Raw genomic sequence first — 27622 nt, forward strand, 5'->3', positions numbered from 1 at the left:
CATTGCCGGACACCCAAATTAAGCTCACCATCCAATGTACATTGGATTTCTGTCCTGACGTCTTGTTTGTGAGTCTGTAGACATCAGGAGGTCACCAAGCTTGTTGTGTTCGTCTGTGGGAAGAGAGGTAAACAACTTCCTTAGTGCTTGTGCATCCTATGGAGAGAAGGCAAGTCCCATTGCTGCGGTGACTGGTTGTGGGTTCCCGTGGAACCAGCATGTGCCTGTGTTCCAACCACAGCATATGGGTCACACTTAGGGCCCTATTTCTCTGCTCTTGTCTGTTTTAGCACCCATTTCCAAATCTGCTTGGTTTTCGTACACTTAAATATTTATGTATTTAAATAGCTTGCTAAATTGTGTTGAGACTTGTAGTCAAACAGAACCTCTCAATTCACCTTTCCATGCTGGCTCCGTGCAATTCAGTGCCTATTTATCTCTGCCTTTTAAAATCAGCTCTTTTGCTGAGGGAGGCCTTTCAAAGGATGTTGCATCAGCCCATTGTTAACTAAACCTTTAGACATTTATAATGGATTCAGCATTTCCTGCTTTTTACAGCTCCAAGAATGCTGAATGACGTGCAGACACACTTCATCAGGATAAGATTGCTGTATCAGCCCCTCACTAAAATGCACTCATTATTCAAATAATGGCTATATGTTTCCAGCATGTGTTCTATGAAATACATGTACACGATGTGAGAAAATGAACTGGCCCTTTTTTCTTCATCGGACAAATCCTGACTTTAGCAATGAGCTGAAGGACTTTAGATCGAATCCTTTATGAATTTCACTGCTTAAAACGTGGCACCTGAACTGGGATTTGGTCGTTATTTTGGGCAGCATGTTCCAATATTCACAAGTCCGTAAACACGTTTTATGAGGGTGCCTGTTTTAATTTAGAAGCTTCTATCTGTAATAAATCCCATTGGAAGAAGATTGTGGGCAGTGGGTGAGTGGGATGCTTTGGAAACGCTTGTCTTTACCAACACTGAGGCTTGCTGGAGTCAAGTGGGAGGAACAGTGGGTCTGTGGTGTTGAGGAGACTCAGAGTACATGCTGGGGGGTCAGCAGTAACAAATGCCATATATATCCCCGACAAAACTGATCTCCGAAATAAAGTTCTGTTTCTTCCAGCTGTCAGGGGGTGAATCTGTAACTTTATATCCCTCCTGTCATCTCAAAGATCTTGAAATAATTCATACGGAAGAGAACACGTTTTTTTGCAGTGCTGTGGGTGTTTGCTATGTCATTAACACTTGGAGGAGAGCCGCCATCTTGAAGTCCTGTCCAGGCAGGTTGGGAAGTGAGGCTGAAAGAAGGAAAGAGACTCCATTTAATTAAGCAACTAGATGAAAATCCGTGCTTTTCTTTCCTATCCTTCTCAGATGGTAAACAGGCACGACAGTGTTTATTTTGGATGAAATATTTGCATTTGACCTTTTGGGCTGTTTGCGTATGTGGTCATACTGAAATTATGCTATATACTAGAAGTGCCCGGATCGTTTTCATTTGACAGTAATGAAGCTAGGCTGAAATTCACACTCGTGAAGTAAGAGAGGAGAAAAGGTACTGGATAAATGCTATCAAATTAGGTTGAGAGCAAGAGGCTCTAGTGTGTTCTGAGAAGAGAACATTGCATGGGCAAAATGTTAAGCACCTGTTTATGTGTATTATTCACGAGTCATGGACTCGGACACCACTCGTTATTCTGCCCTTTCTGTTGTCACGAAAACCTTGGATAACTTGGATTTTTTTAAGGCTTTTTATAATGAAAAATAACAAAACAACAACCCAAGTTTGGCTTCATTTTAGAACACTGCTAGATTCTGTGTAATGGAGCAGTTACTGGGGCTGATCGTGGGTGATGTTAACCCCGAGGCTCTGAAGGGCTGCAGGTCCCTCTTGTGCAGTTTTCAGCCTAAGAGATGCAAAGCAGTATTATGATACAGCGTGTTCTCCCTTTGCTCTGTGCTGCCTACAGGAGCTAAAGGGTTGAAGCTGACCTGGGTCGTTTGGTAATAAATGGGGAAATACAGCAATGAGCAGGAATTTAAGCCGCCTTTCCACCTCTCTACTGGGAAATATTTCTACCAACTTAATGTATTTGTTGTAGTAAATTTAGCTCAGCCAGTTGCAAAGAATAATTGATAAAAACTGGAGGAGTTTGACAGAAAGACTGAATTAGTCCAAGAAGTGGGAAAAGGCTGCAGAAGGCATGGCTGGGAAACAAGAGAGATCAGGACTAGAAACTGATAGAGCACAAGCAATGTGCTGGGAAGTAGGCAGCAAAAAACAAGAGGCTGTTCCATTTCGGATCCATTCTTTGGGCTGTTCTTTAGCACTTGTAGCAAGAGGACAAGTGAACGGGCAGAGCTGAAGATCACACAGAGCATGGCTTTGTGCTCGTACTGCCTTCATGCTGCTTATTTCCTCCTTCAGTTTTGCTGCTTTTCTGCCTGCTTCTTCTCTGCTTTCTGTCTCAGCTGCAGACCATCAGACCTGTGTGCCTGGGGATGCAGTGCAATGCCAGGCTATTGCCAGCGCTGCCCATGGGCTGCACAGAGTGTACTGCTTCATGTCAGGCAGGTGCAGCTGCACACAAGGAAGGCTCAATCAACAGATTCCTCATCCTTTGCTCTCTTTCCTGTTCTCTTCATCCTTATTCTGCGAGGACCTCTTTGCTTGTGCTCCGCTGCCTTCAGAAAAGCAGAATTGGATGCCAACAAGAAGCTGCTTCAGCTTATCTCGACCAACTTCCTTTTTGCCCTGAAAGAGACATAAATAACGTTTTTAATATTCTCTGTGAGATTGGCTGGCAGGGACATTTTCCTTACTGAAACTCCAACAACTGAAAGAAACAAGCAACAGGGTTTTGTTGGGTGGTTTTCTTAAATGGAATATTTAATACCTTAACTGTTCTGTTTTGTTTTTTTTTTTCTTTTTCTTTCTTCTTTTCATAAAAGACTCATGAGATTTTCATGTCAGTAATTCACAATGGCACAAAGTTGTGCCTTGATCTGAACTCTCAAGTCTCTCCAGCAGCTCCAATCAGTGCCGTGCAGCACTGCCCTGCCAGGGCTGGTTGGTGCCATGACGTTAGAGCTGTGCCAACCTCTCCCAGGGATATCAAGTTTACAGCCCACTAGTTTTGGTCCATGAGAGTTTGGGGGGCACAGAAATGGCTTCAAATGCATTACATACCTTGTGCCCTTCCCTCCTCACTCTGACAAACCCAGCAGAATCTTACTGTGCTGCTATGGAGTGTACCTGGCATGGGTTTGTCACCGCTCTATTGCAAGCAAGGCGTTCCTGCACTGATGCTTTTCACTGCAGCACTCACTTCAACTTGTGTGCATTCACTCTCCCATATCCCTTCCCCATTTGCACTCCATTTTTCCTCTCTGTGCAGCAAACACAGGTGACCCCCTCTCACAGCTGCAGCATCTCACTGGCCCTTCCCACCCCCATCTACCTGCAAGGCAGCGGTGATTTATCTGCTCGTGTTTGTGAGCAGGTGGCACTTGGACTCAAGGCTGAGCCCGCTTAGCATGCGATAAATAACATATTTACCAGCCCCTCCATCTTCAAATGCTGTCTGCATGCAGTCCAAAAGCAGCAGCAAACTCAAATAGCAGGCACATCCAGCCCTCAGCAGACGTGGGAACCAAGAGATATGATGAGTGCTTTCCTGCTAGAAGCAGGGTGGAATTGAAGGCTGCTCCTCATCCCGGTACCTTTTATTCACATTCCTGAACTATCTGGAGAGCTTGCTTTATCCTCAGCCATCTGTGATGGGCTGCGCTGGGAGAGATAAGCTCGGTAATCAGAAAATTGAAGGAAGCATTTCTGGCTGTGATAATCTTATCAGGCAGCTAATATACATTAACATTTGTACAGCCTGATGATGCAGGTGGGCCTTGCTTTATTTTTTTTTCCCTTTTTTTGGGGGATGCCTTTTGACAGGGAAGGGAGAATGCAGGGCTTTGGGCTGCCAGAGAGAAATCTGGCCAAAAACTCAGCTCCACCTCCTCCAATGCTCCACTGCTGTGCCCTCAGAAAGGGGAGGGAGAGCAATGCAGCCATCCCCTTCCTGCTTTTTCTTGCTAACAGTGCTGCCATGTTCTGTCTGCCTTTCCTGGCAAATATGGAAGGGCAAAGAGGCCCTTCCAGTGTCAAGATTTCAGTTCTGGCTGAGCAGTAGTTGTGAAACTGGGGAATTTCTGTTAACTGGCTTCTGTTGCACAGAGTTCACCTTTCCAGTGTGATTTTTCTCTACCATTCCAATCAGTGCTGTTCAAGGGGATTATTTTTCTGATACTGAGCCCTAATTAGGGCTGAATTGCTTATTGTTTTCCTTCTGCATGACATAAATATGGCGTTTGTTCATAGATTTATGGGGGGAATTAGTTATCGGCTGCAAAAGACAGAGAGGACAAGGAGCTCCAAACACTGAATGAGGAGAGCTAAGCTGGGAGGGGGTGCTGGGATAGAAGTTGTGTGTCCTTCGAGTACTTTTTGTGCTTACAGTTTGTGATGAGTTGCTTCCTGAGAGGTCTGGAAAGAAGTAACGTGGTTTAATCATCTGTGCCTTGTCTTGATAGCTGGATTAGGGGCACAGCCAAAGAACCTGGGAATGGTTGAGTCTGGGTGAGAAGTTTTCATGTTTGTGAATTTTGAAGTATTTTCTTGTGAGTTTTTCCCAAAGAAATCCAAAGGCACAAAGTACTTTTAATTGCTTCTTTGTTCCACCAGACCTACCTGAGCAACTTGAGCTAGAAATGTATATTGGAAAGTGCTGGAAATATTCCCTGGTGTTTTCCATTCAGTGTGTGTGTGTCAGCCTTGTCCTGGACGAGACAGCATAATCCTGTGGTTGGTTTCTTTACGGGAGGAATTGATGCTAAATGAGGTTGAACTGTCAATACTTAATCTTGGGTACCAGATAGCTCCTAATACCACACTAATAATTTTCTGCATCCAATTATGCATTAAGGATGGGTCAGGGAAATCTCTAAAACAGAAACAGAAGCTCTAGGTAGAAAGCAGTCAACTTTTTGTGCCTCATCTGCCTCCGACAAAATGTTGGGGAAGACAAAAGGGAGCCTGGGGTGGAGAGAGGTTAACTGAGGTTGTGGCATTAAATGCCTGAGGAGGTGTCAGTATCCTGAGACGGGTCTGACCTGTGCAAGATGTCACGGTTCCTTCCTCCTTTGCTCTTCTCATGTCTCTGTTCTCCCATTAGCACTGGGTAACTCAGACCTTTTCTCTTCTGCAGCTGGAGGTGGAGATGAAGGTCCTGAAGTCTCGAGAGTGCACCGCAGAGCAGAGTACCTTCATCACCAAGGAGGAGGTTGACACACTGAGGTGAGCAAAACAAGGGGAAAGCTGGGAAGGTTCCTCAGCTTTCAGTGGAACTAAAGAGAAGATCCAGGCTAGTTTCACTGTCAGCTAATGTTACTGCTGTCCTGTGGTGGAGCACCAGATAAGAGACCTCATCACGCTACATTGCCATGCTGTGTACGTAGGCACTCTTATTCAAGGAGCAGCGAAGTAGCATTGATTAGAACATGTTCTCCTTCTATTTCTGAAATGGTATTCCTTTTCCTGAGCACACTTCTTACTTTCCTATCTGTTTTTGTGGACATAAGAAAGCTGTGAAGCGTTAGCAGAAAGCCTCAGCCCCTGATTTTTCCTGCATTTACATACTTTACAAGCTTTATTTTTTTAATGTTTTGAGAGTCAGGATCTTCCCTTTTAATCTATTTGGGGTCTCCTGCACTCATAAGACTGGCTTAATAAGACTGGCTCCTATATTGCTGTTCCCTTTATTGACTTCCTTCCCTGTGGAAAGAGCACTGTTGTTCTTTTTCTTATGTTGACCAAATGTGGACTGTATACGTAGGATCCGTTGGCATGTATGTAAAGAGGTTTAGAACTGAGCTTTTGTAGTACTGATGTGCATGTAGCACTGGATATAAAAGAGGACTGTTTCCCCTGGTGCATTGCTGCAGATGGCAGAGGGGTACCTGTTGTTATTCAGTGAAAGAGAAGTTACAAAACAGCATTTCAGCAGAGGATACACGAGTGTTAACAAAAGCTACCGGGAAGCCAGACAACCTTTCCATGTATTTATTAAAGCATTTACAGCTTCCATTCTAAACCAGGTGACAACAATAAATACTGAGCATAGAAAAGTTCATCTGTTTCTGAATGTTTAATAAAGTTCCTTTTATTTAAGCTGAGCAAATCAGATCTTGACAGGCGGAGTTTTTTATTCTCAGCTGATGTAAGACTTTGGCTGGAGTTTCACTTCTTAATTCTTTTATATTTTCAGCTCCATCACTATAAAGTGTTACTGCCTCTTAGGACTGAAAGTGGGTTTTTTGCAGCAAGCAGAATCTTGCAGAAAGCAGAAATTACTGGCCTGCGTGTTATGACTTTGCTCTTGTGCCTTGCCTCTGGAGCTTGTTTTATGGCTTTGAAAGCCCAGTTCCATAGCAGAGGGAAGGTATTGGAAAATAACACATGTTCGGCTAAGCTCTTCCAATACATTTTAAGGCTATAAACCTAATCACAGGGACTCACTCCTGGAGTATAGTTCCCTCAAGGTGGTGTAATGGTTTTGAAGGCCCAAGGCATGCCTCTCCCTTTTTTAATTCTATCGTGCATGTGAGTTCTGGTAGAGGATAGTATGCTCTAACTTTCCTTTCTCAACATAGTAAACCCCTCTCCACCTACTTTTGCTTATTGTGGATGTTTATTTAACCTGAGCTCATTCATGTTTTCCCTGTGAGGTGCAGCAGCCCCTCTGATGTTTATACTGTTGCAGAAGTATTCAGCACCTCCGCAGCTGCATTGAACCCATCGTTCCTGATTAATTTTGTGCCTCTCTATCAGTGAAGCCAGCATCCTGCTTGCTGTCTTCTGGGAGCTGAAGGTTTTCAGAATGTTTCTAAAGCATCTCCTTGGTCTCTCCTCCCCTGGGCTGCTATGGGCTGCAGCACCCTTTCATGGAGGAGACATTCAGTCTCTTTGTTTCCCCCTCGAAGGCTCATTACTCAGTGTTTATCTTCACTGAACAGCATTTTTTGCCATCTATTAATGGAGCAGCTTCAGGGACAGTGTGTGTAGTGGGGAGCAGCCGGATTGCCACGTGGTCCAGGGCTGTTTCGTGTTGCTGGAGGCTCTTGGCAGAGAGAATGGAGATGTCTGGCTTTGTTCTGAATTAAAATCTATTTCCCGAGCAGGCACAAGTGGAACTCACAATTACCCACTCATTATGGTGTCGTGGTGTTAGAGTTTGCTCATGTGTAGCCCTCAAGCCCTCTAGGTCATGTTTTTCACTCTCTCCTTTTGTTTTAAAAGAATTTCTTTGATACTAATCTCATCTCTCCCCTCCTTTCATGAAATTGTGTCAAAGCTTCCTTACAAAGTATGACAGAAAGACAAGCCTATTCCCAGCAAAGCCATTAATGATGTGGAGCTATTTTCCAGTCCTGAGCCGTACACTGAAGGCTGTTTAATCAAAGCAGCTGAGCTTCTGGAGTGGTTTTGCACTGATACTTTGTCTTGCTTTTCCCATTTCAGTGCTCCTGGGGCTATGGGTGCACAGAGACCACAGTCCCTGGATCTAATTCCCTGCTCTTTTTTGCTGTTGCTTTTTAATGAATTGTGTTTAGCTGTTACAGTAGACGAGCTGATTTAAATACTTGTCCCCAGCCCTGATGCTAGTCATTTAGCTACAAAGCTGTTCGAAAAAAAGCATGCATTTGTTTGTTTTTAATCACTCTTTTCATTGCTCAGCTCTTGGTTTCTAACAGCAAATGACTGAAAAAATGTTCTCTTGGAGCTGGAGCAGTCTTTGCTCACAAGCTGGTAAGCCAGTGCTTGCTCTTTTAGCCATGTTTTGGCTACACTCTCTTCAGACTCTGATACGCTCCATCCAGCAGCACGCATGCTTCTCTGCATAGTAGGACCAACACCAAATGAAAGCTTTTTGTTTATGGTCCTAGCCTTGAGCAGTCAAAGGTTGTGGTTCAGCCTTATTTTGTGTTTTCTGGCATTTTCTGGGCACTGGACATGAACCTGGGTCAAGCTTGTGTTTCATAGAAGAGGCTCCTTGTCAAAGCAGCACATGATAACTCACTGTCTTCCCCCCATGCTTGGGGTTGAGGAATAATTCTTCATGATCCACGTCAGAGCCCTTCATGTGGCATGGCTGGATGTGTCCCCTGGAACACCAGCTGGGTAGCTGTGGTGGAAGAACTGAAAGACTTTGGATAAGAGAGATCACTGTGCGTAGGGATTGGGTCTGCTGTGCATGCCCACCTGCTGTGTCATCGGGCCAGAAGTGTTTAGTCAGTTGTACATGGCTGCTAAGTTGAAGCTGGCAACATGAGCTCCACTGCTCCTCCTTTCATCTACAGACTGTTGCCAGAAATTAGTTCTGGCAGAAAATGGGGAAGAAGTGTACAAACTTTGCAAATTGGTTAGTGGGGAAAGAAATCCCACAGCTTAGGACAGAGCTATTTCTATTTCTGTAGTTTACTGTGGTCTTTGAAAGCTCATTAACCTACAGCACGATGTGGCTGCTCTTCTGGACTGGGCCCAGCCACTCCAGTTAGCTGCTGTCATGGAGGGACGTGAAAAAGGGAGGAAAACCAGGAGAAGCAGCAAGAGGAGTCTGCAGAGCAGGGCTGTGAGCTTCAGGCATTTCCGTATATACCCTGTGGTTAGGAGCTAAGTTCTGAAAACAAAAGGAGAGGCGTAAAGGGAGGAAAAAAAAAAGAATAAATCCCTATCAATCCTTTGAATCTGCATTCACCTCTTGTGAGTGAATGAGAGCTTTTAAAAAAATACTTTTGTCTCATTTTTTTCTTTAGTATGGAAAGTAAATTTTCAGCAAGAGGCTTGAAAGACTTCATCAGTTTTTCCTCCTCCTCTGGAGAACAAAGTGCTCTTTCGTCAGACCTTTTATAACTCGAAATGTGAAACTCTCTCCCAGCATCATTGTTTCTGAAGAGGCCATAAAAGCCGGTGCTAATGCTGTCATTCCTCACACTTCTTGCTGCTCCCTCTGAAATTCCATTTGTTTATATTCCGCAGGTCTTACGAAAGGAAAAAGTGGTCAAATTGTTGAGCTCGTGTACTGTGGGGTATAGCAAAGCACGGAGCATTTGGGCATTAACACCTTTTAGAGGGAAGATGATAGCTGTGCGGGAACTAACATTTCAGAAGCTGTACATAAAAGAAGTCTATTTAAAGAAGAACTTCACCAAAGACTTTAGCAGCAACAGCTGAAGGACCTTTTCAGCTGGAACAAATCTGAACTTTTTCTCTCTGCTGTCAAACTACAACCCCAGTAAATCCTAAATGTTTTCTGTGGATATAGTGGCTGGGTAGAGTTACAGTAATTCAAAAGAAATTCATGTTCTTGCCAATGCCTATTAGTCACACTTGCTGGAATTCTGTCTGCTCTGTTCCTAACACCATCTCAATGCCATCTGGATCCCTTAATAGCGCCTTCCCAACACATATATTTTCTGCTCCATTCAGTAGTTTCTTGTTCAGCAATAGCATTTCCACATGGCCATGTCCTCTTCACAGATGGGGCCTCTGTGAGACATGTCCTCCTTGGCGATACCCATGTTATGCTACAGGCAATCGTGTGCCACATCTATGAGCGTTAAAAACAAATAGACAGTGGAGGAGTGGCAGTGGTGAGTTGTCAGTGGTTGGCACCCGGACTGAATGGGATGTTCAGAAATGCATGGATGCTGTTGAGAAATCATACAGCTTACCTTCTTCTTCTTCTTTCTGTCTATTTATTTATTTACTTACTTGCTTCTTCCTAGAACAAACAGCCTGGCCTTGCTCACTAGGCAGACTGAGCACGCATAACGTGACGTCTCCTGATTCTCTCACAAGTGTCATTTCATCAGACCTGAAGCCACAGTGTGTTTTTTGTGTTCAGTTTTCTAATTTGGGACAGTGAAACGTGCAGTGGAGGCGATATAAAGCACAGTTTTCGGGAAGGGAGAAAATCTGCAAGTCTGAGCAAATACCAGTTTATCTGTATTGCACTAAATCTGATCTTGCAAAAGGCTGAGGAGATGGCTGCCTTTGGAACCTTTGCTTCTGGGTTATCTGCATTTCAAGCAGGAAAAGTCTTCAAGAAATATGAGGAGATCTTTTTCACAGCTTAGGTATTTTCAAGAGAATAAGTTGGTAAATTTTACAAATGATGATTTTCCCTGTATCCCTGAAGTCGAGAAAGGTGTCAATGTTTTGGAAAGTAACTGTTTCTTCCTCCCTAATGCCACAAGGCTGCCTTTAAGTGGGCGCTGGCATTCGTTCTTGGACAGACATTAAGTTGATAGATGGTTATGCTGTACCCCGCTGTTTCTGTACTCCGCATTGTGTTCTTCTCACATGAATGTAGCTTGGATTGTTCTGCCCACCTGAAAGTAACTCCCAGGTGTGACAAGTGGAGGCATGCAAATTGGTGATAAAATAGCATCACTGATCTTCCTGCAGACGTCCCTCGATAGAGAGCATGCGAGGTGCATGCAGAGTGAGGCTGCCTGCCTGGATGCTGGAGTATCCAGAAGCAGTGTGTGGTTGGCCCTGTACCTGAATTCACTTAAAAGAAAAACTCTGGTGCCAAGCATGTAAATATTTCTCAATATTTAACTGCTGTATCTTAACCAACAGCTGCAAATGCTTCACTGTGTTTATATATAGATAGGATTTCCCTTGTTCCTCTCTCTTTGCCATCCATTGGGGAGCGTTCCCCGGGGCTTGTAAAGCAAAGCTAGAACAGCATGAACTGTTTCCTAGCAGCTCTTAATGCTCTCCCACTGCAGATCCAGGACACTTAACACTGTTAAAAATAGGTTAGAAGAGGGCTAAGTTGTGAAAGCACTAGTGAGTCTTGAAAACCTCTCTGGCACAAAGAGGTTCCAGCAGTGTTCCCAGCCCACCCAGAGCCTTGGCTCTGCAGGTGAGTGGGGCTGAGCTGCGGCCTGCTGTGCTGTGGGGCAGCCTGCTGCCCACCTGGGCAGATAGAAAGGGCAGGATGGAATGAATGCATCTTAAAACTGCAGGGGAAATATTTAGAAATGTAACTGCTTAAACCTTCCTTTGTCACTCCTTGCTTGTCCCTCAGGTCCTTCACAAGTGTTTTCTGGCAATGACTGTGAATGGTTTTTAGATAAGGGCCTGAGCTGTGTGCAGAGTGATGTGCAGGCAGACAGCAGCACCACAGCTTGTTTGGGGGCTGGATGGGGAAAATTTGTTCTAAATAAAAAGTCAACCTGTGCAGTATGAAGAAGGCTCTGATGGGAGTCCTGTGTCCGCCTCTGACCTTTCAGGAGCTGCTTTGATGTTCTTCCTCACTGAAGAGCATTGCTGTCCTCGCGCTCTGCTCAGCAGTCCATTTAGTAACACGCCATTAACAGCATTAATTCCATTTTGAATTTCCAGTTTTTCCAACCTTTTCAGTCTCCCGCTTCTTCAGCATCCTCCATCCCTGCGAGCTTAGCATCTCTTCTGGAAATTATTGATGATCTTTTGAATGGCTTCAACAACTCTAAAAGCTGCTTGTCTGTGTCTTAGAGGCGTCCAAGAGAGAAAACACCGATCCTTTATGCTATCTGAAAGTTACCAGCAGGGGTCAGGCTTACAAATAATTTAAGCAATTGAAGCTGCATATTTATAACGAAGACATTTCTGCGCTGAACATGTGGATCAGCTGGCTTTTAAGGAAGGGTTTGCAACGTTTCCTTCTCCTGCCTTGTTTCTAGGGGAGATGACTCCTCACTTGCACCTGAAAGTTCTGTTGCATAACTTGTGGATGATGGCAGATGGACATATTGTTTATTGTCACGGTGCAAAGGTTTTCAGCTTAATTTAGATAACTTAAAAGTGCACATTATCAAGAAAGACAGGGTAAAAAATATATATATACTGGAAAAGCATCACATGAAAATTGGATGCAGGGATCAATGTTAATAGGTATTAAATGCACGTTTAATCGCAAGAGGTTGAAATGAGGAAGCTGGATTCTCAGAGTGTTGAATTTCATGTACTCTGAAATGCAAACAGAAGTGTTATATTGAACATTTTGTAATAGTTTCTCCTGCGTAACAAGTTTAATAGAGTTTTCTGGAGAGCTGAACCACCGTTTGGCTAAAGCTGATATTGTTGATACAACATATTTGACCTTTCAAAAAGCTTTGAGCCAAAGGTCTCAAAGAAACTCAAATGAAATAAGAAAGAAGGTTTTTTGTTGGATTAATAAGAATTAACCCCGCAGAGGGCTGGCTGCCCCACTGTACTGCCTGCGCTGGTGGCCATTTCTGGATGCCCCGGCATGTATGGCAGAACTACTTGGGTACTTTGCCACAAGGCTCTCCTAACCCATAGTGTAATGTCTTTAGGATTTCCTGAGTCAGCGATAATATCTTTATGGTTTGGAAAGCTTGATATGCTTTTCTTCCATCAATTTATGTCATGCAAAGTTATATAAGATAGAAAAGCAAAGAATAAATGTTCATTTTTCACAGTTTGGAGGGTTTTCCATGAGATCCTGGAATGCTTTGTGTTGAGAATTTTCCAGCACAAAGAAGAGATTTGTGAGTAGCGAGGAGACAGTTTGACGTAATATGAAATGATGCTGCTTATCATCAGGCTGCTGGTAGTTCAGAAGGATCTTATAGTATTTGATAAAATGGGATGTAAAGTTGAATGTTAATAAATGTAAAAACCATCCGCATCAGAAAAACCACCTTTACTTTGACTTGTTCAACAGAGGGCCCTCAATGAGCTGTTATTGCTCAAGAAAGGGGCCCTACATTATTGTGAGCAGTTTTCTGAAAATATAAAGTTAAGAATACAGATAGAATCGGGTTATGAGTTGGGAAGAAAACAGCCTCACACTACTGAATACATCTGAGTGCTGTTTGTAGATCTAGCTCTTCTCATAGCAAGAAGTCTGTATAAAACCGAGGAGCAGCAAGGATGGGCAGAAATATGGAAAGCCTTTAATGTGGGGAAAGAGTGAAGTGAGATTCCTCAGGAAGCGAAAGGGGAGATCTGTAAAGTAGTTCAGAGTGGGGAGGATGGGACAATTATTCACAGCTTCTCACAGCAGAAGTAACAGGCGTTCAGTGAAATAATCACATGTGAAGTATAAAACAAAATGAACTAATTTTTCATACAGCACATAATTAAATTTTGGAACTTACTGCCAAGGAGCGCTGCAAAGGCCAAAAGTATAAATCAGATCAAAAAGAGATCTGACACATGCATGGAGATTTCAGCTGTTGGTGGTTATTGAACATGATCATCTTGACTCGTTCTGTGGGTCAGGACGTAGCTGGGTTGAATTTGCTTTATGTTCAAGTTGGGTATTTTGACAAAAACACTTCTGGGATTTTATTTTAATCATGCGAACTTGGATCTTTTAGTGGTAAGTTTGAACTGTGTCAGCAGTGCAGCTCTGTGATGCTGAACACAGGAATCATCTGCCACTGTGTGTGATTTCATCTTTTAACTTGCCTATTTGTGGAGGGACTGGGCAAGGACACAGTGTTTACTGTCTTTCCTTTCCCCTCCAGGCTGAAGATTGAGGAGCTGGAAGCTGAACGCGGCAAGCTGGAAGAGCAGAACAGATCTCTGGAAATGAAACTGGAGAAGCTAACTATGCAGGTAGGAAAATGGGAAGTTCGGTGTGGCTGGAGAGTGTGGTACCATCCATTGCTGTTCTAACAACTGTGCCAGATTGAGCTGTACAGCATGCAAGTTGATTTCCCTCAGCTTGTGCAATGTGTTTATAGGAGGACTCTGCAAACTGCACCAATGTACCTTTATCTGAGTGTCCTGGAATCCTGTTGGTGTTGGATCCAGTCACACAAGTGCAGTTGTCTTTTTCAATATGTTTGTCTAGAACCTCTTCTTTTTCTTCAAGAAAGCCTTAAAAGCTGCTCTATGTTAAGTACCACCGTTACCTTAAGTCATCAGTTCACAACTTCATTTGGTGCCAAGCAGCAGCTTATACACAGGGCTGAACAGCAGGGAGTTGTGCAAATTGGAGATCCATCTGTACTGGAGACTCCACTGCTGTTCCCAGGGATGGAGATGGAGACCACCAGTTTGTGGCCTCATTAGATATCAGTTTTTCAAACCCATAAGCATCAGTGCTGTTGAAAAGACAGCAATATTACCAGAGAACAGAGAGGGGTTATGGAGTCTGAAGGATGAAAAGATGTGTTTGTTTTGCTGTGCTGCTGCGGACGTTTTACCTTTTGATGCGGTAGGAGCTGTTCTGTATGGCAGGTGTTCAGTTTTTCATTCTGGCTGGGTCAGTGAAGTCTTACCTTCCTGAAAGGGAAGGCAAGGGAGCCTGCAGCAACTGTGTGACTGTCTGTCCAGGCTGCTCCCATTCTGGTAACAGCTTTCCTGTGTGAGGAAAGGGCCATGAGAGTTGCTTCCAGCTTTTATGGCATTTTCTGTCAAAAGGTGCTGGAAAGAACAAGAACCTGAACATGTTAGTTTAATCAAAGCCCATCCTGCTATAAACAGTGTTATCTCTCCCCGCTGTTCTCTCTGATATGCTGAACAACTCAGCATTGTAGCATTTCATTCTCTTAATTTTTCTTTCTTTTCTCTCTTTTTGCCCCTATTTTTGTGTAAATTGGTTTGTGGTAAAAAGAAAAAAAAAACAAGAACTTGTAGTTTTGAAATTACTCCCATTTCAGACAGATCATTGATTTGATCCTGACACCCATTAGAGGCGAATCACATTTTTTTTTATTACCAATTCTTAGAGACAGGGGAAGTGACAGCTTTGATAAAACAGGGAGCTAAGAGCTGCTGAGCATCTCTGCTGAGCCATGTTTAGTGTGAAACCTGTCACTTGGTTCTCCTTTAATTGGGTTTCAGTCATCAGGAGATGAAAGCTTGGGGCTGGTGTTTGGATGCTCAGGTCTCCAAAATACATAGCAGCAGCTTTGGTTTCGGTGTGGGTTACAACGCACTCAAGTCACATTTAATCTACCATTGTTGTCTTACAATGGCTGTTGGCTTGCCAGGAAGGCCTGACCGGAGAAATTCCTCCTTTTCTTGATGTCAAGAGACATTCTGCTTTATTTGCTGAAGCTGTTTTTAAGATTTTGTAGGTTAACTGTTAAGGGACAGCTTGAACTAGTGATTGAGCACCTGGTGAAGGGGTGTTGCTGGCCAAGAGATCCTGGGTCAGTTTGCAGCTGTGCTCTCCAGGTGGTCAGAAGGGGTGGAGCCCAGAGTATAGACCCTCCACCGGGCTCATATATGGGCCAGCTACTAAGGGGGAGCACCTTTTGGACCTGGGCTGCCTCTTGGGAAGGAATGCTGTGTAGCTGGAGAGCCCATTCCCCAGTTGGGTGAGTTTGCTGCTTCTTTCTGCATACGGCTTTTAATCTTTCCACTGATGCTTTGTTTGGTGTCACTGAGATCCTGGTAGAAGCACTTCGCTTCTTTGTGAGCAGAGTGGATGCTAGAACATCAAGTTTTTAAGGCTTACTTTCAAAGTGGGAAATCTGAAGCCTTCAGTGTGGTTTTGCTAATTGTCTGCTTTCTGATCATTAGTAGAGATCAGCATCAGCTACTGTTTCAATAGTTGAGCTTCTATGGTATAAAAATGAAGTGGTTGTGGTTATAGACTGAGAACAAGATGCTCTTCCTTGGCTTCCCACTTGTATCTGAGAGGTGGTTGCCAAAAGCAGCAGCTTCAGAGGAGCAGAGAAGAGATCAGGAATATATAAACCAAATGCTCAAGTGTCAGCGTTGATCAGTTTGTGCCCACCTGAATGGTGAAGATCTCAGAACTACTCAGGGGAGAAAGCATCAGCATTCCCATTTTGTTGTCATTTACTTGGAGTATAAAATATCTCGGTAGGCCAAGCTGAGAGTGAACCCCAGGTCTTTTTTGGGAGGCTGTGCTTGTTCCTTTCTTCTATCAGCGCTGGGAGAAATATGCTGGAAATGTTATCGCACGCTCAGAAGGTCACTGAGATTTTTCTAAGTTTGATATCTATTCCCATCTCTGTAAGAAATCGCTGGGAAATGATGGGGTTAAGATAACTTCCCTTTATCACAAAGGGAGGGGGAAAAAAGAAAGAGACAAACTTCAGATGCAGAGGTCATAAGGAAACTGTTCTGAAAGAGAAAAATGGCTGTAATTATGAACATGTGAAAAGCAAGGGACTTGTAGTGGGAACGCCGAGTCCTGGCCTGAAGCACTGATTGAGCACCTGGTGGGAAGGCAGGGCTGGCCCAGGGGGGCTCAGGTGTAAGTAATGCTGCTGAGTGACAGAAGGGTGGAACCAGGATGTGCCCCCTCCCAGACCTCATGTAAGGGCTGGCAGTGGAGGTGAAGGCATCTCTATGGACATCACTATGTGAAAGTAAGCAGCTTCTTCCCTTTATTTCTATGCACATGGCTGTTGTGCTTGAGCAAACCCTCACTTGCTGCAGCGTGGGACCTTGTGCTCTGCTTTCCATTGCATTATGCTACCAAACTAAATAAAGGTGTGAGTGTTGGGGGTGACATTAAGCAAAGTAGAAGGAAGATGATTCCGAACAAATCTTTCTGTAGTAGAAAACTTCAACTTTCTGGAACTGTATGTACTGAATGAAAGATGCATGAGAGGGATGTATTGAGGTTGTGAATTTAGAAGAGACGGGATTTAGAACCAGGGCTTTGACTGCTTGACACTGGACTGAAGTCTGTCTGAGCTCAGAAAGCCACGTGTGATCAATGAGATCTGAGGGATACACCTAATGTTCTTCTGGACAGAAACATCAGGGCTTGACTGTATTGATGTGTGGGGATGAAAGATGGTTTCAGAGATATTTGCTGCCTCGTTACATCCTGCTGTGTCTCAGGACAAAAGCACATGGCTTTTGCTCATCTCCACTATAGTTGCTGGGTAGCTGTGGGCTGTTCTGTGACCTGCGGGGCTGGGCACAGCACCCAGAGGGCACGTGGAAAGGCAGTTCTGCATTAGATAGGTGTATGATTCACACTTCTGGAGCTCAGTATTAGCAAATAAAGAAACAAAGCTACCGATAGCTGTCTGCAGCTGTGTATATAACATCTGACATCTCTTTGTATTCTTTGCTTGTGTGGGGACAACATGAATTACAGCTGAAGGTGCTCTCTACTTCCACACACCCCCTCTTCCAAAACCCCTTGGCTCCTGACACCGAGCCGTGGGCTGCATTGATTTTCCTTCACTGGTATAAAGACTTTAGCATGGATATTACTCACTGCTCAGGTCTTTACTGCTAATAAAAACCTCAGATTACAGAAGCACAAGGAAGGCTGGGGCTGTAGGGAAATGACACCCTGCCGAGGTGCCTCCCCTGTCACCCAGGATGTTATCTGAGCACAAAGATCCAAACGGTTGCTCAGCAGAAGGATTCAAACAGCGCATGAAAAGAGCAGGTTTAACTCAACAATTTTATCTCCTCTTCCCCACTGTCTTGCTTTTGAATGAAGCAAAATAGGCTGAGTCGTTAATCTGGGAAAACAAAACCTGCTTTAACTGCTTGGCCTGTGGTGGGCGGATTTGTTGAGATCTCAAGTGAGAGGTTTGGTTTGTTAGTTGTAGGAAACGATCTGGATGGTCTTCCCAAGTTGCTGGTGGTAACGTGCAACTTGGCCAGGAACAAAAGGGACCGATCAAATCAGTGCTTTTTGGATGAAGTGGGAGGAAAGACTTGTGAAGAGCGTACAATTAGCATTTCTGACTGCTCAGAGCCTTGTGTTTACAGGCAACCCAGCGGATGTGAAGTGTTCCTTATGCAAATACTACTCTCCTGCTTTTCCTGCTCTCCTCTACTCTTAGAGCTGAAGGAGAAGAGATTCTTCAACTTTGACTGCTTTAAGGGAGATTGATTAAAATCAGCTGCAGTTTGACTTAATTGGAACCATATGCTTGGTACAGGAGCAGGACTAGTTAGAAGTCCTTGTAATTAGTTCACAGCTGGTTGGTGGAAAAATGAGGCTCTAGTTAGATTCTGATAAGTGGATCTGTATAGATTAAAACAAAAACAAGGAGTTTTTTACACTGGGATGTATTCGGACCTGAAAATTTTCTTTAGTCTGACAACCAAGGTAGCAGCCTCCTCCCTTTTTGTGTATGGAGTCTTCCTTGTTTTGCTGATTTCTGAGTAAAAGGCATCACCTGTGGATGATGCAAGTGAAGGAAATATAAATAGTCACTGTAAGAGGATGCTGGAGACTTCATGAGATTCCTTGAGGGTCTTCTGGTTGTGTGAAAGGCTCACAGTTTGTCATGGGCTTGGAACTGATTAACTTTGAAAGCAGTGCCTGTAGTCATGGTCGTTGGTGTATTTAGCCTATCTGCTAGTCAGTAATGTATTTAGTACATATTGAAATAGCTTATTTTGCCCATTATCTCAAAGTGCTTTGGAAAGAAGTGACTAGCTATTTACGAGTTTCTGTCTGAAAACCACCCTACACAGCAGGAGGGGAACTGTTTTTTTATACAGTGTTTTTTTTAATATAGAAGAAGAACAAAAGAGAAATGTTTTTGTATGAGACACAGCAGCGTACTTTTAGGCTGCTTTATTTACCTTGAGCACTGTAAGCTAGCCAGACCGCTGTGCCAGCTCTTTTAGCTGGGCTCACCTCAACCTCTGTGTGCTGGGGGTTTGGCACACAGGGCAGCTTTGGGTGCAGCATCAGGATGCTCTGAGGTGGTCTGCTCTGTGACCTAAAGCTCTCTACAGACGGCCTCAGCTAAAGCTGCTTTTGGTAATGAAGGGCTCTAGGGCTGGGCCTACTTAGGTCTATATTGTATGGGAACACACATCAGAAATTTTCCTCGTCAGAAGCTGCTATTTAGTCTAAATCTTGCTGCTGGAATAGAAGAGACTAAATTGTCCATTACAGTGTCCACAAAGGAGTTGCCAAGAAAAACATATTTCACAAGAGGTACTTTGGGGGTATTTTTTTTTCATGCTAATTTGACTTTATTTATTCCTTTGCTATTGTTATTGACCATTTTACAATTTAAGATCTTAATCCGGTTAAATTAAATCTTAGTTTCTTCCAGGCTTTAAATTGATTATTTTTGCACAAATTCAAGAATAAACCACTTGTCTGCTTCAGTGCTATTTGTGTTGTAGCTGTAATGGCATAGAGATAAGAAATGAGCAAGTTTTGCAGGCAGACTCTTTTTTTTAGGAAGAGTATCTGATATAGTTGTTAGAATTACAGAGAGCAAGTTAAAATTGTTTGAAGGAAACAGAGGTGAGTGTCTGCAGAATCAGTTCTATTGGTCTGCTTAAGGCTGTTTAGATGGGCTTGCCTAAGCCAGTGTGGACCCATGATGTTGGTTCCCTTAAGCCAGTGGCTGTGAGCAGGGGAGGCTCTGCAGGCAGAGCAAGTGGCTGCTCTCTGCTGTATTAAACTATCCTCCAGGGGTCAAATGTCTGTGGATAATGAAGGTGCTGGGGAATCCAGAGTGAGCTCATGGTCCTGTTTTGAGGGAATGGCAAAACAGTGCTGGGAGCTGAGCTCAGAGCAGGTTCCTCAGGGTGATCTCCTGTGAACAGAGAGCATTTCTCCTCTTTAAGCATTAATGGCTAATTTAATAGTTAGGAATTTGGCGGTCTGGCAGTAACTAGCTTGGAGTTAAGAGCCCAAGGCAAAGTTGAGGTCATTTAGCAATCTAACTGTTCATTATGTGACCAGTGAAGAATGATGAATGAATCATTTACACTGTTATAAAACTTCAAGGCACACAGTCTCTCAAGGTTTCCTAATTGACCTCTCAAATGCTTGTGGAACTTTTGGGTTATCTTGGTGCTTTCTGTATTAGCCTCTGAGGCACAGCTTGTCCACTTTGAAAACCTCAGATGGTCAAGCTCAGCACCACTGCTGCAGCTCTTCAGTCAGATGTTGCTTTTGGCAAGGCATAGGATAGATCTGTGTGCACTTCAGCAGGATTTAATGGTAGAATACATAAGAACGTACAGCAGGAACCACAGTGGAAGGAAGGCCAGCTAAGCAGGAGGTGCAAGTTCAGGTCTGCGTTCCATCGTGGTGTAAGTGTACTGACTTTGTCCTATTCAGCCAGAACATTGAGTTTCATGGGACTGCATGAAAGTGGCTGGGGGTGCTGAGCAGGCTGTGATCTTATCCACAAATTCCTGCTGGATTTTTATCAGCACTAGCCTCATCCTTTACACTTTATCTTCTGAACTTGACAGACTGCAGCAAAGCTTCACTGATGTAAGAAGGCGTGTATCTGCCTGGAGTGCATTGACAGGCTACTCTGGGGTCAGTGCAGTTGTGCTCAAAGCACCAGCAGGAAAAAAACACTTGTAGTGAACATTTGTTGCCTTGGTTGGTGCTAGTTTTTGACCCAACAGCATTTTTAGTCTCATAGCTGCAAATAGCTGAGAATCTATTTGTTGCCTTCACGCTTTCAGGAGTCTCCTTGTGACTTAAATGCCCCATTGCATGCTTACAGCTTAGACATCACGAGCATCCATCTGTGACAAATTAGAGGTCTGGGATGCCTGCATGGAACACTTGGAGCACTTGAGAATATGCACAGAGCCAGGTGGCTGAATGCAGGACTGAGTGCGTCTGGCACCATGGGTAGCAAGAGAAACAGCATGGTGAGGCAGTGATGTACACTGAGCATGTACTCTGCTGGTTAGTAGGTGCACAACTCTTTTTGCTGTCCCATCACTTTGTTTCTTGAGCTTGTTAGGCTAAGCTATGGTTGATCTGCTTTACTGTGTGAACTGTTAGGGGTCTGTGCTAAAGTGCTGCCTCAATGAATCCTAGGAAGAGAACAACCCCTACAGTGTGCCTGCAGTTTGTGCTGCAGGAGAACACATGCTGGATCTTGTGCATGTGGATGGGCTATGGGAGGTCATCGTAGAAGCAGTACGAAGCAGTAGGAGTGCAATGCCACTTATGCTCCAAGGCTTGAGGACTACATGGCACTGGATTAGCTGAGGCTATGCAAATATTTGTGAGTGCTAATTCTGAATTCATTGTAGTTATTAGAATTAATAGGAATTAGAAGTGTTCCTTGGGATCAGAGAAGCATAAGCATGTCAGCAAGTTGTAGTAGTTCAAGGAGAAGCTGTCTGTTGGCCTTAATGGCCCTGATAAATATGATGTGCAAAGTGGGTGTCTTGTCAAACAAGGTCGTGCACTGTACAGGCTTGCTGATGTCTGTTAGCACTGGGGACCAGGAGCACACAGGTTCACAGTTGTGCAGGGAACTTTTACCAACGTACCCTTTAAAATGATTTTCAGTGATTCTCACATTGAATATTAAACAACTGGAATTCTAAATCGTACTGTCAGAGCTAACACCATATTGTTTATTTCATGCAGCACGTTTCTTGAAGTTCTGCAGAAACTGATTAACATTTGCATAATACGTTTAACACAAAAAATCCATAATAAATTCATTAATGTACTTCTTCTACACTGTCCCTGAAAATATCAGCAGTTGTGTGGCATTGCACGGCTCATTAGGTGAGCAGAGGGGAGGAAGAGCAAACACCAGACTTCTTGAATAGCTCTGAAATGGGAAAAGGTCCCTGCACTGAGCATTGCTACCTGAGCAGCAGCACAGGGAGAGAGCTGGGGAAGGGGAAATGGCCTTCTGGAAAAGTCTGCTGCTCCAGTGTATGTGCAGCATAAGCTCTGCAAGGGGGCATCTGTGCCAGACTGGAATAACTGGAGATGAGTACAAATGCAGGTGAGGATGCTACCAGACCAAGGAGGAAGTTGCTGTTGGATTGTGTGGGTTGTGGCAGGAGGCAAATGCTGGGGAGCTGTGTCTTGCTGCGGGAGGAGAAAGCTGGTTTGAAATGAGCCTTGTTGTCTGAGCGGTTACTGCAGGACAAACTGAGGCTTTCAGACTTATGCAAGGGTTGGTTTTGTGGTAGGGGGTCAGCAAAGCAGTAATTCCAGGGTTGATCTGTCTGTGTATGGCTGTCATGGACAGAAAGCGTGATGACAGAGACCCTGTTCTGTTAATGTAGTATAGTAGGTGTGATTTCAGCTACAAATAAATGTGCAGGTGTATTTTTATTTATAAAATGCTCCCGCAAGAACACCCAATGATAGAAGATAAGATGTTAGTAAGCCCAAGCACAGATGACTCTTCAGCAAGAACAGCATCACACTGGTTCCCCAGAATCAGGATGTGAGGGAAAACCCAGCTTGGATAGACAGGCATGGCTGTTTTAAACGGAGACTTCGCATTCTTAGCTCCTCCAATCTTACTTATCACACGGCGTAGGAAAAGTAAAGGTTCTGGAAATAAGAGTGATTGTCCCTTTATAAGTTTCTGCTTTCACTGTGTAGACATTTGATGGCACAATCTAGATTTCAGTTGTTCTTTCTTCATTTCCTATAGCTCTTCTGCTGCTTTGAATTCTGGTGCGATGTCACAGAAACAAAACAATGTCGTTTTGAACCAGATAGGGAAAATAATGCATGGGAAGGTTTTGTTTACTGAAGCTTTGTGCGTGTCCTTGGATTTCTATGACTAAACATCATATTCTTCAGTTAAAGCTCTCTCCGTATTTGGCTTTTAGCTTTTCATTACTTATCATTTCAGCCTTTGTTTGATGACCCAATTACTTCTGAATTTGTGATGAAAACAAAACAGTAGGTTACAGTTTCGTGCTGTCCTTGCTTTTGCCACTTTGGTTATAGTCTGGCGTTTTGCCACTGGTCTGTGCAAAGTCCAAGTTTTCAATGATATTGTTCAACAGTTCCCTTCATCTGATAAGAAGACCCTGGTTACAGCATGGGATTTTTCCTCTGCTACTTGGTATGCAGAAAACTCTGCGCTGTCTCCAAGAGACAGAAGGCCAGGATGCCTTACCTAGATTATGGGGAAGAAATGAAGTCAGAGTTCAGCCAATTATTTATTTATTTATCGCAGTGGGGAGAAGAAAAATCCGCCTGTTTCCTGCCATGGCGAAGAGTGGGAAGCAATAGTAATGATGTTAAGATAAACAAGAGAAAATGGGGAGATGCTTTGTGATGGAAAGAGCAGTGTGATTTGGAAAGACGTGTTCTCCTAATGTGGTCTCTGCTAAGGGGGATTCAGGGATGTGAGATGTTGGTATCTCAGATATCCCACAACCCTTTCCTTTGAGCAGGCTGACCTACTGCCTGTCTGGAGCCTGGAAACAGAATTGCATGAAGAAAAGGAGTTTTCCCTGAAGAATTATATCAGATAGTAGAAGGGAAACTTGACAACAGTCCGCAAAGGAGCGGTGCTGTCCATAAAGCCCTGTTGTGTTAGATACCAATGGGAGGATTCCCAGGTGATCTGTCACATTTCTCTGTCTACTCAAGCATGGAGGTTGGCGCATCAGGAAGGCTGCCGCTTCCCCTGATCAATGTTTAAGCCTCAGATACTTTAACTAATACAGAAGCTGTGCCTGTTCGTTGCGTTTTTGGCAGGGCATTCAAAATGAAATAAAAAATTCCCCGAAATGTAGTGTGCATGTCAAACACAACAGAAGATGTTTGGTCGAGATTGTGACCTTTTGGAATAAAAGGCACCGCTTTTGAGAAAGGATTTCATTGTGATTCTGGCTCCGGTAAGATGAAAAACTTGAAAAATCAGCAACATGAAAGCTGCTCAGCAAGGGTAGGTTCCACAGAGATCCTCTCATGTATTTTTGGTCTTTTTCCAGTGGATGTACTCTTCCTTTCTGTGTGATGCACCAGGCTTTGCAATCATAGTAATTACAGACATTTTCTCATTTTTATGAGGAAGGGGATGCAAAGAGTTTTGGCAGAGTGGTCTCAGTGAGGGAAGCTTGCTGTGGATCTGCTTTCCCTCTGGATCCATCACAGCTAGAGTTTCTGGCCTCATGGTGATTTCCTTAGGATCCAGGGATCACTTATAGGCTGGTATGATCAGTGTGCAAGGTAAAGTATGATTAGACATCTGTCAGTTATGATTAATAGAACTATGGTGAGGCAGCATGAAAGTTTAATTGCAGCATCAGTAGATTTAATTTTATGTAGATGTATATGTTATATACAAGTATTAGAATGCAGTCAGAGGATAAAGGTGGTTAAACAGATAGGGAAGGGATTGCTCAGGATGGGAAGAGATGTGGGGTGTAGGCTGGGGTGGTTCCCTGCAGCCATAGCAGTTGTCAGACTCTTCTCATAAGGCTCACAGAAGTTTAGATGGGGAGGGAGGGAGGATGGATGACAAAATCCCTGTCATTATGGTCCTTTTGAGCTGGGTGGTAGGAAGGATCAGGGGTTGTATAACATGCAGAATGGTTTCATTGCTGGGTAGTGGCCATGTTGAGGTAGCATGTGGAGACTGATCTTGAGGATCAAGTAATTTGAGGATTGAAGGTGCACTGTCTTCTGGTTTGTCTGCTTTCTCAATCTCTGGTATCTTCTGAGTATGATGCTCCTGTTGGTACCCAGAAAGCAGCCCGTGTGTGCACCTTGGGATTTTGCATGGACTGTTCTCTCGAGCACCTCAGGGAAAACATGCTGAAGGTCCACCCAAACAGAGCTGTTGGCCAATTCACCAATGCCTTCCTCGTGAGCCTCCCCTTTTGTCCCCTGCTCCCTCAGCTCCTTGGCCATTCTGTTCATCTTAATGCTCCTTGCACGCTTCCAGGGGATCAGAAAGAGTCTGAGCCCTTTAGATGTGTGTGAATGTTGAAGGTGATGCTCTTCTACCGATTTATGCACTGATAGCTTGAAAACTAGTTACTGGGCAAGGCAGCTTCTGAAGTATTTATTTCTTGATGCAGTCAGATGAAGATAACGTTGAATTTGCTGCTTGGAGCAGTTAACTCAAAGCCCTCAGAATCCAGTAGCTTGACCCATGGCCTTTCTTCATATTGCTTCAGTTTATCCACGAACCTCTCTTGCTCGTGTAAATTCCACGTAAGGACATGATTCTCCCCATCTGAAAGGATTTTGGTGCTGCATGAAATCTCCTTGTGCCAGCAGGAAAAAAACCCACAACAATTGAGCTTTGAGCTTGAACTGATAACAGATAAGATCACCAGAAGATTTCCACAGCAAATGCAGAATATATTCTACTCGAGTGAATTTTTAGCGCTGTCTGGCAAGTAATTGAATTGCATGGATAAAAAGGAAGAAGAGAGGACTGGATTCCTACTCTTTTCTTTTTTTTCTTCCCTTTTCTTTGTTTCCCAAGTTTTGTGATGGTAGGAAGTAAACGACGGTTTCTGTGTGTGACCCAGGATGCCTGTCAGAGATAGGGGAAGTTAATTAAAATGTTGTTGTATGTACATGGTGTCGATGAGGCAGAAAGAACTGATTGCTTCCTTGGTTCGAGGAGCTTGTCTGTGCTTTCTCTCTCATCACTGTGAAATGTGCTGCAAAGTACATCACTTTTTGGGTAGGGATGAAGCTACTGGGTAAATCTTGCCTCTGTTTCTCTCTGGTGTGAAGAAGAAAATAAATACATTCTTGCTCTACTGCAATTACTAGGGCAGTGTTGCTCCAGCTGGGCTGTGGTGAGGATGCTGTTCCCTGCTGTCGCACCATGGGCAGTGCTGCTCTGCTCTGTTTTGCCTGATGAGTGTAGGAGGGGTGAGCACTGACATCTGGGAGGGTTCCACATCCTCTCAGTTTCAGTACACAGCCACAGGAGTTGACAGAAGCAGAGCAGTGTCCTCCTCTTTGCATCCTTTTGTTTAGAAGTACTAAGAACATCTTGGTAAGCCAAGGGAATGATGGAGAGAGATAATAACCCAGCCTGTGGTATATTCTTTGGAAGCGTTCAGATGGTGAAGAGGTGGTCCAAGCCATGCAGCCTGCATCACTGAAAAACACTGAACAACAGCAGAAGGGGGGGAAAAATGATGATCATCAGGGAAATTGCTATAATGGTAAGATAATTAGGACGCAGAATGATTAACATCAGTGTTCTGCATTGGCAAGGACTATGCAAGTAGACATAATAGGCCTATTCCGTATCAAATGTGTGTCTTTTCAGCATTCAGTTTAACACTTTCGTGTGACTTCAGTGGAGTTCACAGCTGACACAGACACGCTGTTCCCTGGTGCTGCTGGTTGGTTGGTTGGTACTTCTGCTCTCCTGTGACTGGGCATTTGAAGGAGCGTCTCGTTTCCTCATGCTGATTACTGAAGGACAAAAGCCACTTTCACTATGGAGTCCTTCCAGATGTGAACTGTTAAGATGTTGTCTTTCTGTTGTGCCTGATGAAAATATGTTTCCCTAAACAAATAGGACTGGATAAGTCCGCTGTCTTTCAGAAAATTTATCTTCTCAAAGAGAAAATGTGTGTGAAGACCTGGTACTGATGCTCTCTTTTAAAAAGGACTGCTCTGAACATCTAAAGCAGAACATGGCCCCAGTTGAGTGCCAACTTTAATGCTTGGAGAGTTCCCCAGGCAGCCCTCCTGTGTGGACCTTTAGGAAGTTCCTGTGGTCTGTCTGGACTAAACAGATGCAAGGAGCTGGATTTAGGACCATGTTCTGTCACTGTTATTGTAGTTTGACTTTAGAGGGGAACTTGAAATGTGGAGGGATTATTTCAGTGGAACTCTGTGGTCTGCCAGCTGTTGCAGACTGCTGTACATTTGTTCTTGACTACTAGCAGCCCCATTTTCTCACGGACTGGGTCATTTTGACATTGCCTTCATTTTCACTGACTGCTCCTCACTTGACCTACGTATTTTTCCAGGGTCATCAGTAGCTTTCTGCTCACTGTGCTTAGTGGCTCTTGTCTGCTGGCTGTGCTGGGGCATCCTTTGCTTGGCACGTCCTTCCTTAGGCCAGTGGAACCTGGCGGTGCTCTGTGGCTGAAACCTCCCTGACCTCAGCAGTGCTTTCTTTCCCTCTCGCTCTTTTTCTGAGTAAATAACAAAAGTTTTTTTCTTCAAAGAATGAGAGAATGCACTGCCAATTCCCCCTTTTGCCCTGGGTGTTCTCTTCCCTGCAAGGAAGGGACATTGGAAAAGAATTGCTGTCGTGCAGCTGTACAGTGAATAAGTAAGAAGTGTTTTGCATGGTTTGTATTTTGTGGATTATTTTCTCTCTCCTTCTGACCCCACCTCAGATGAAATCCCTTCACTTCATCTGCTTCTTTGGGTTGGGCAATCAGCAGATTCAGCTGAGGGCTGTTAGGATGCAGTGGTCTGGCATACAGAGCAGCCGCGTTGGGATCGAAGAGCTGGGATTGATGGGAAACCGGGCTGGTAACAGAAGACAAAAATATGGGAGAATAACATTAATTAGGGATCAGATTCAATAACTGTAAAATGATGAGGAGTTTATGATCAAAGTGTTACTTCAAGCATTTTAATGACACAGTCATTTAATCCATTTAAAGCAGATAGATAAGGAGTTAAGTGAAATCTACAGCAGTCGTCTTTTGGAGCTGTCTGTGAACCTGTTACAGATAGCATGTTGCTGCAGAAAGCACTGGATGGATGTAATAAATGAATAATATATAGTAGGCTACCAGTCTGTACATGCTGATTTACACGTGAGGTTGGTAAAACTTAATACAGAGTGCTTTGT

General features: G+C 43.9%; 1 protein-coding gene across 4 annotated transcripts in view; it reads left to right on the forward strand.

Annotated features, from left to right (window-relative positions):
* The window catches only part of MAD1L1 (mitotic arrest deficient 1 like 1), a 320009-nt gene that overhangs the window by 159830 nt on the left and 132557 nt on the right, over positions 1 to 27622 (forward strand). For 3 of the 4 annotated variants that reach the window (XM_072349472.1, XM_072349475.1, XM_072349476.1), the window contains 2 exons: positions 5278 to 5366; positions 13622 to 13712. In XM_072349472.1, coding sequence (XP_072205573.1) covers positions 5278 to 5366; positions 13622 to 13712 — 180 coding nt within the window. Of the gene's footprint in view, positions 1 to 5277; positions 5367 to 13621; positions 13713 to 15372; positions 15425 to 27622 lie in introns of those variants that run through there. The other variant, XM_072349477.1, reaches the window with a different exon arrangement.

This window comes from Excalfactoria chinensis, chromosome 14 (genome assembly GCF_039878825.1).
Source record: "Excalfactoria chinensis isolate bCotChi1 chromosome 14, bCotChi1.hap2, whole genome shotgun sequence".
NCBI lineage: Eukaryota > Metazoa > Chordata > Aves > Galliformes > Phasianidae > Excalfactoria > Excalfactoria chinensis.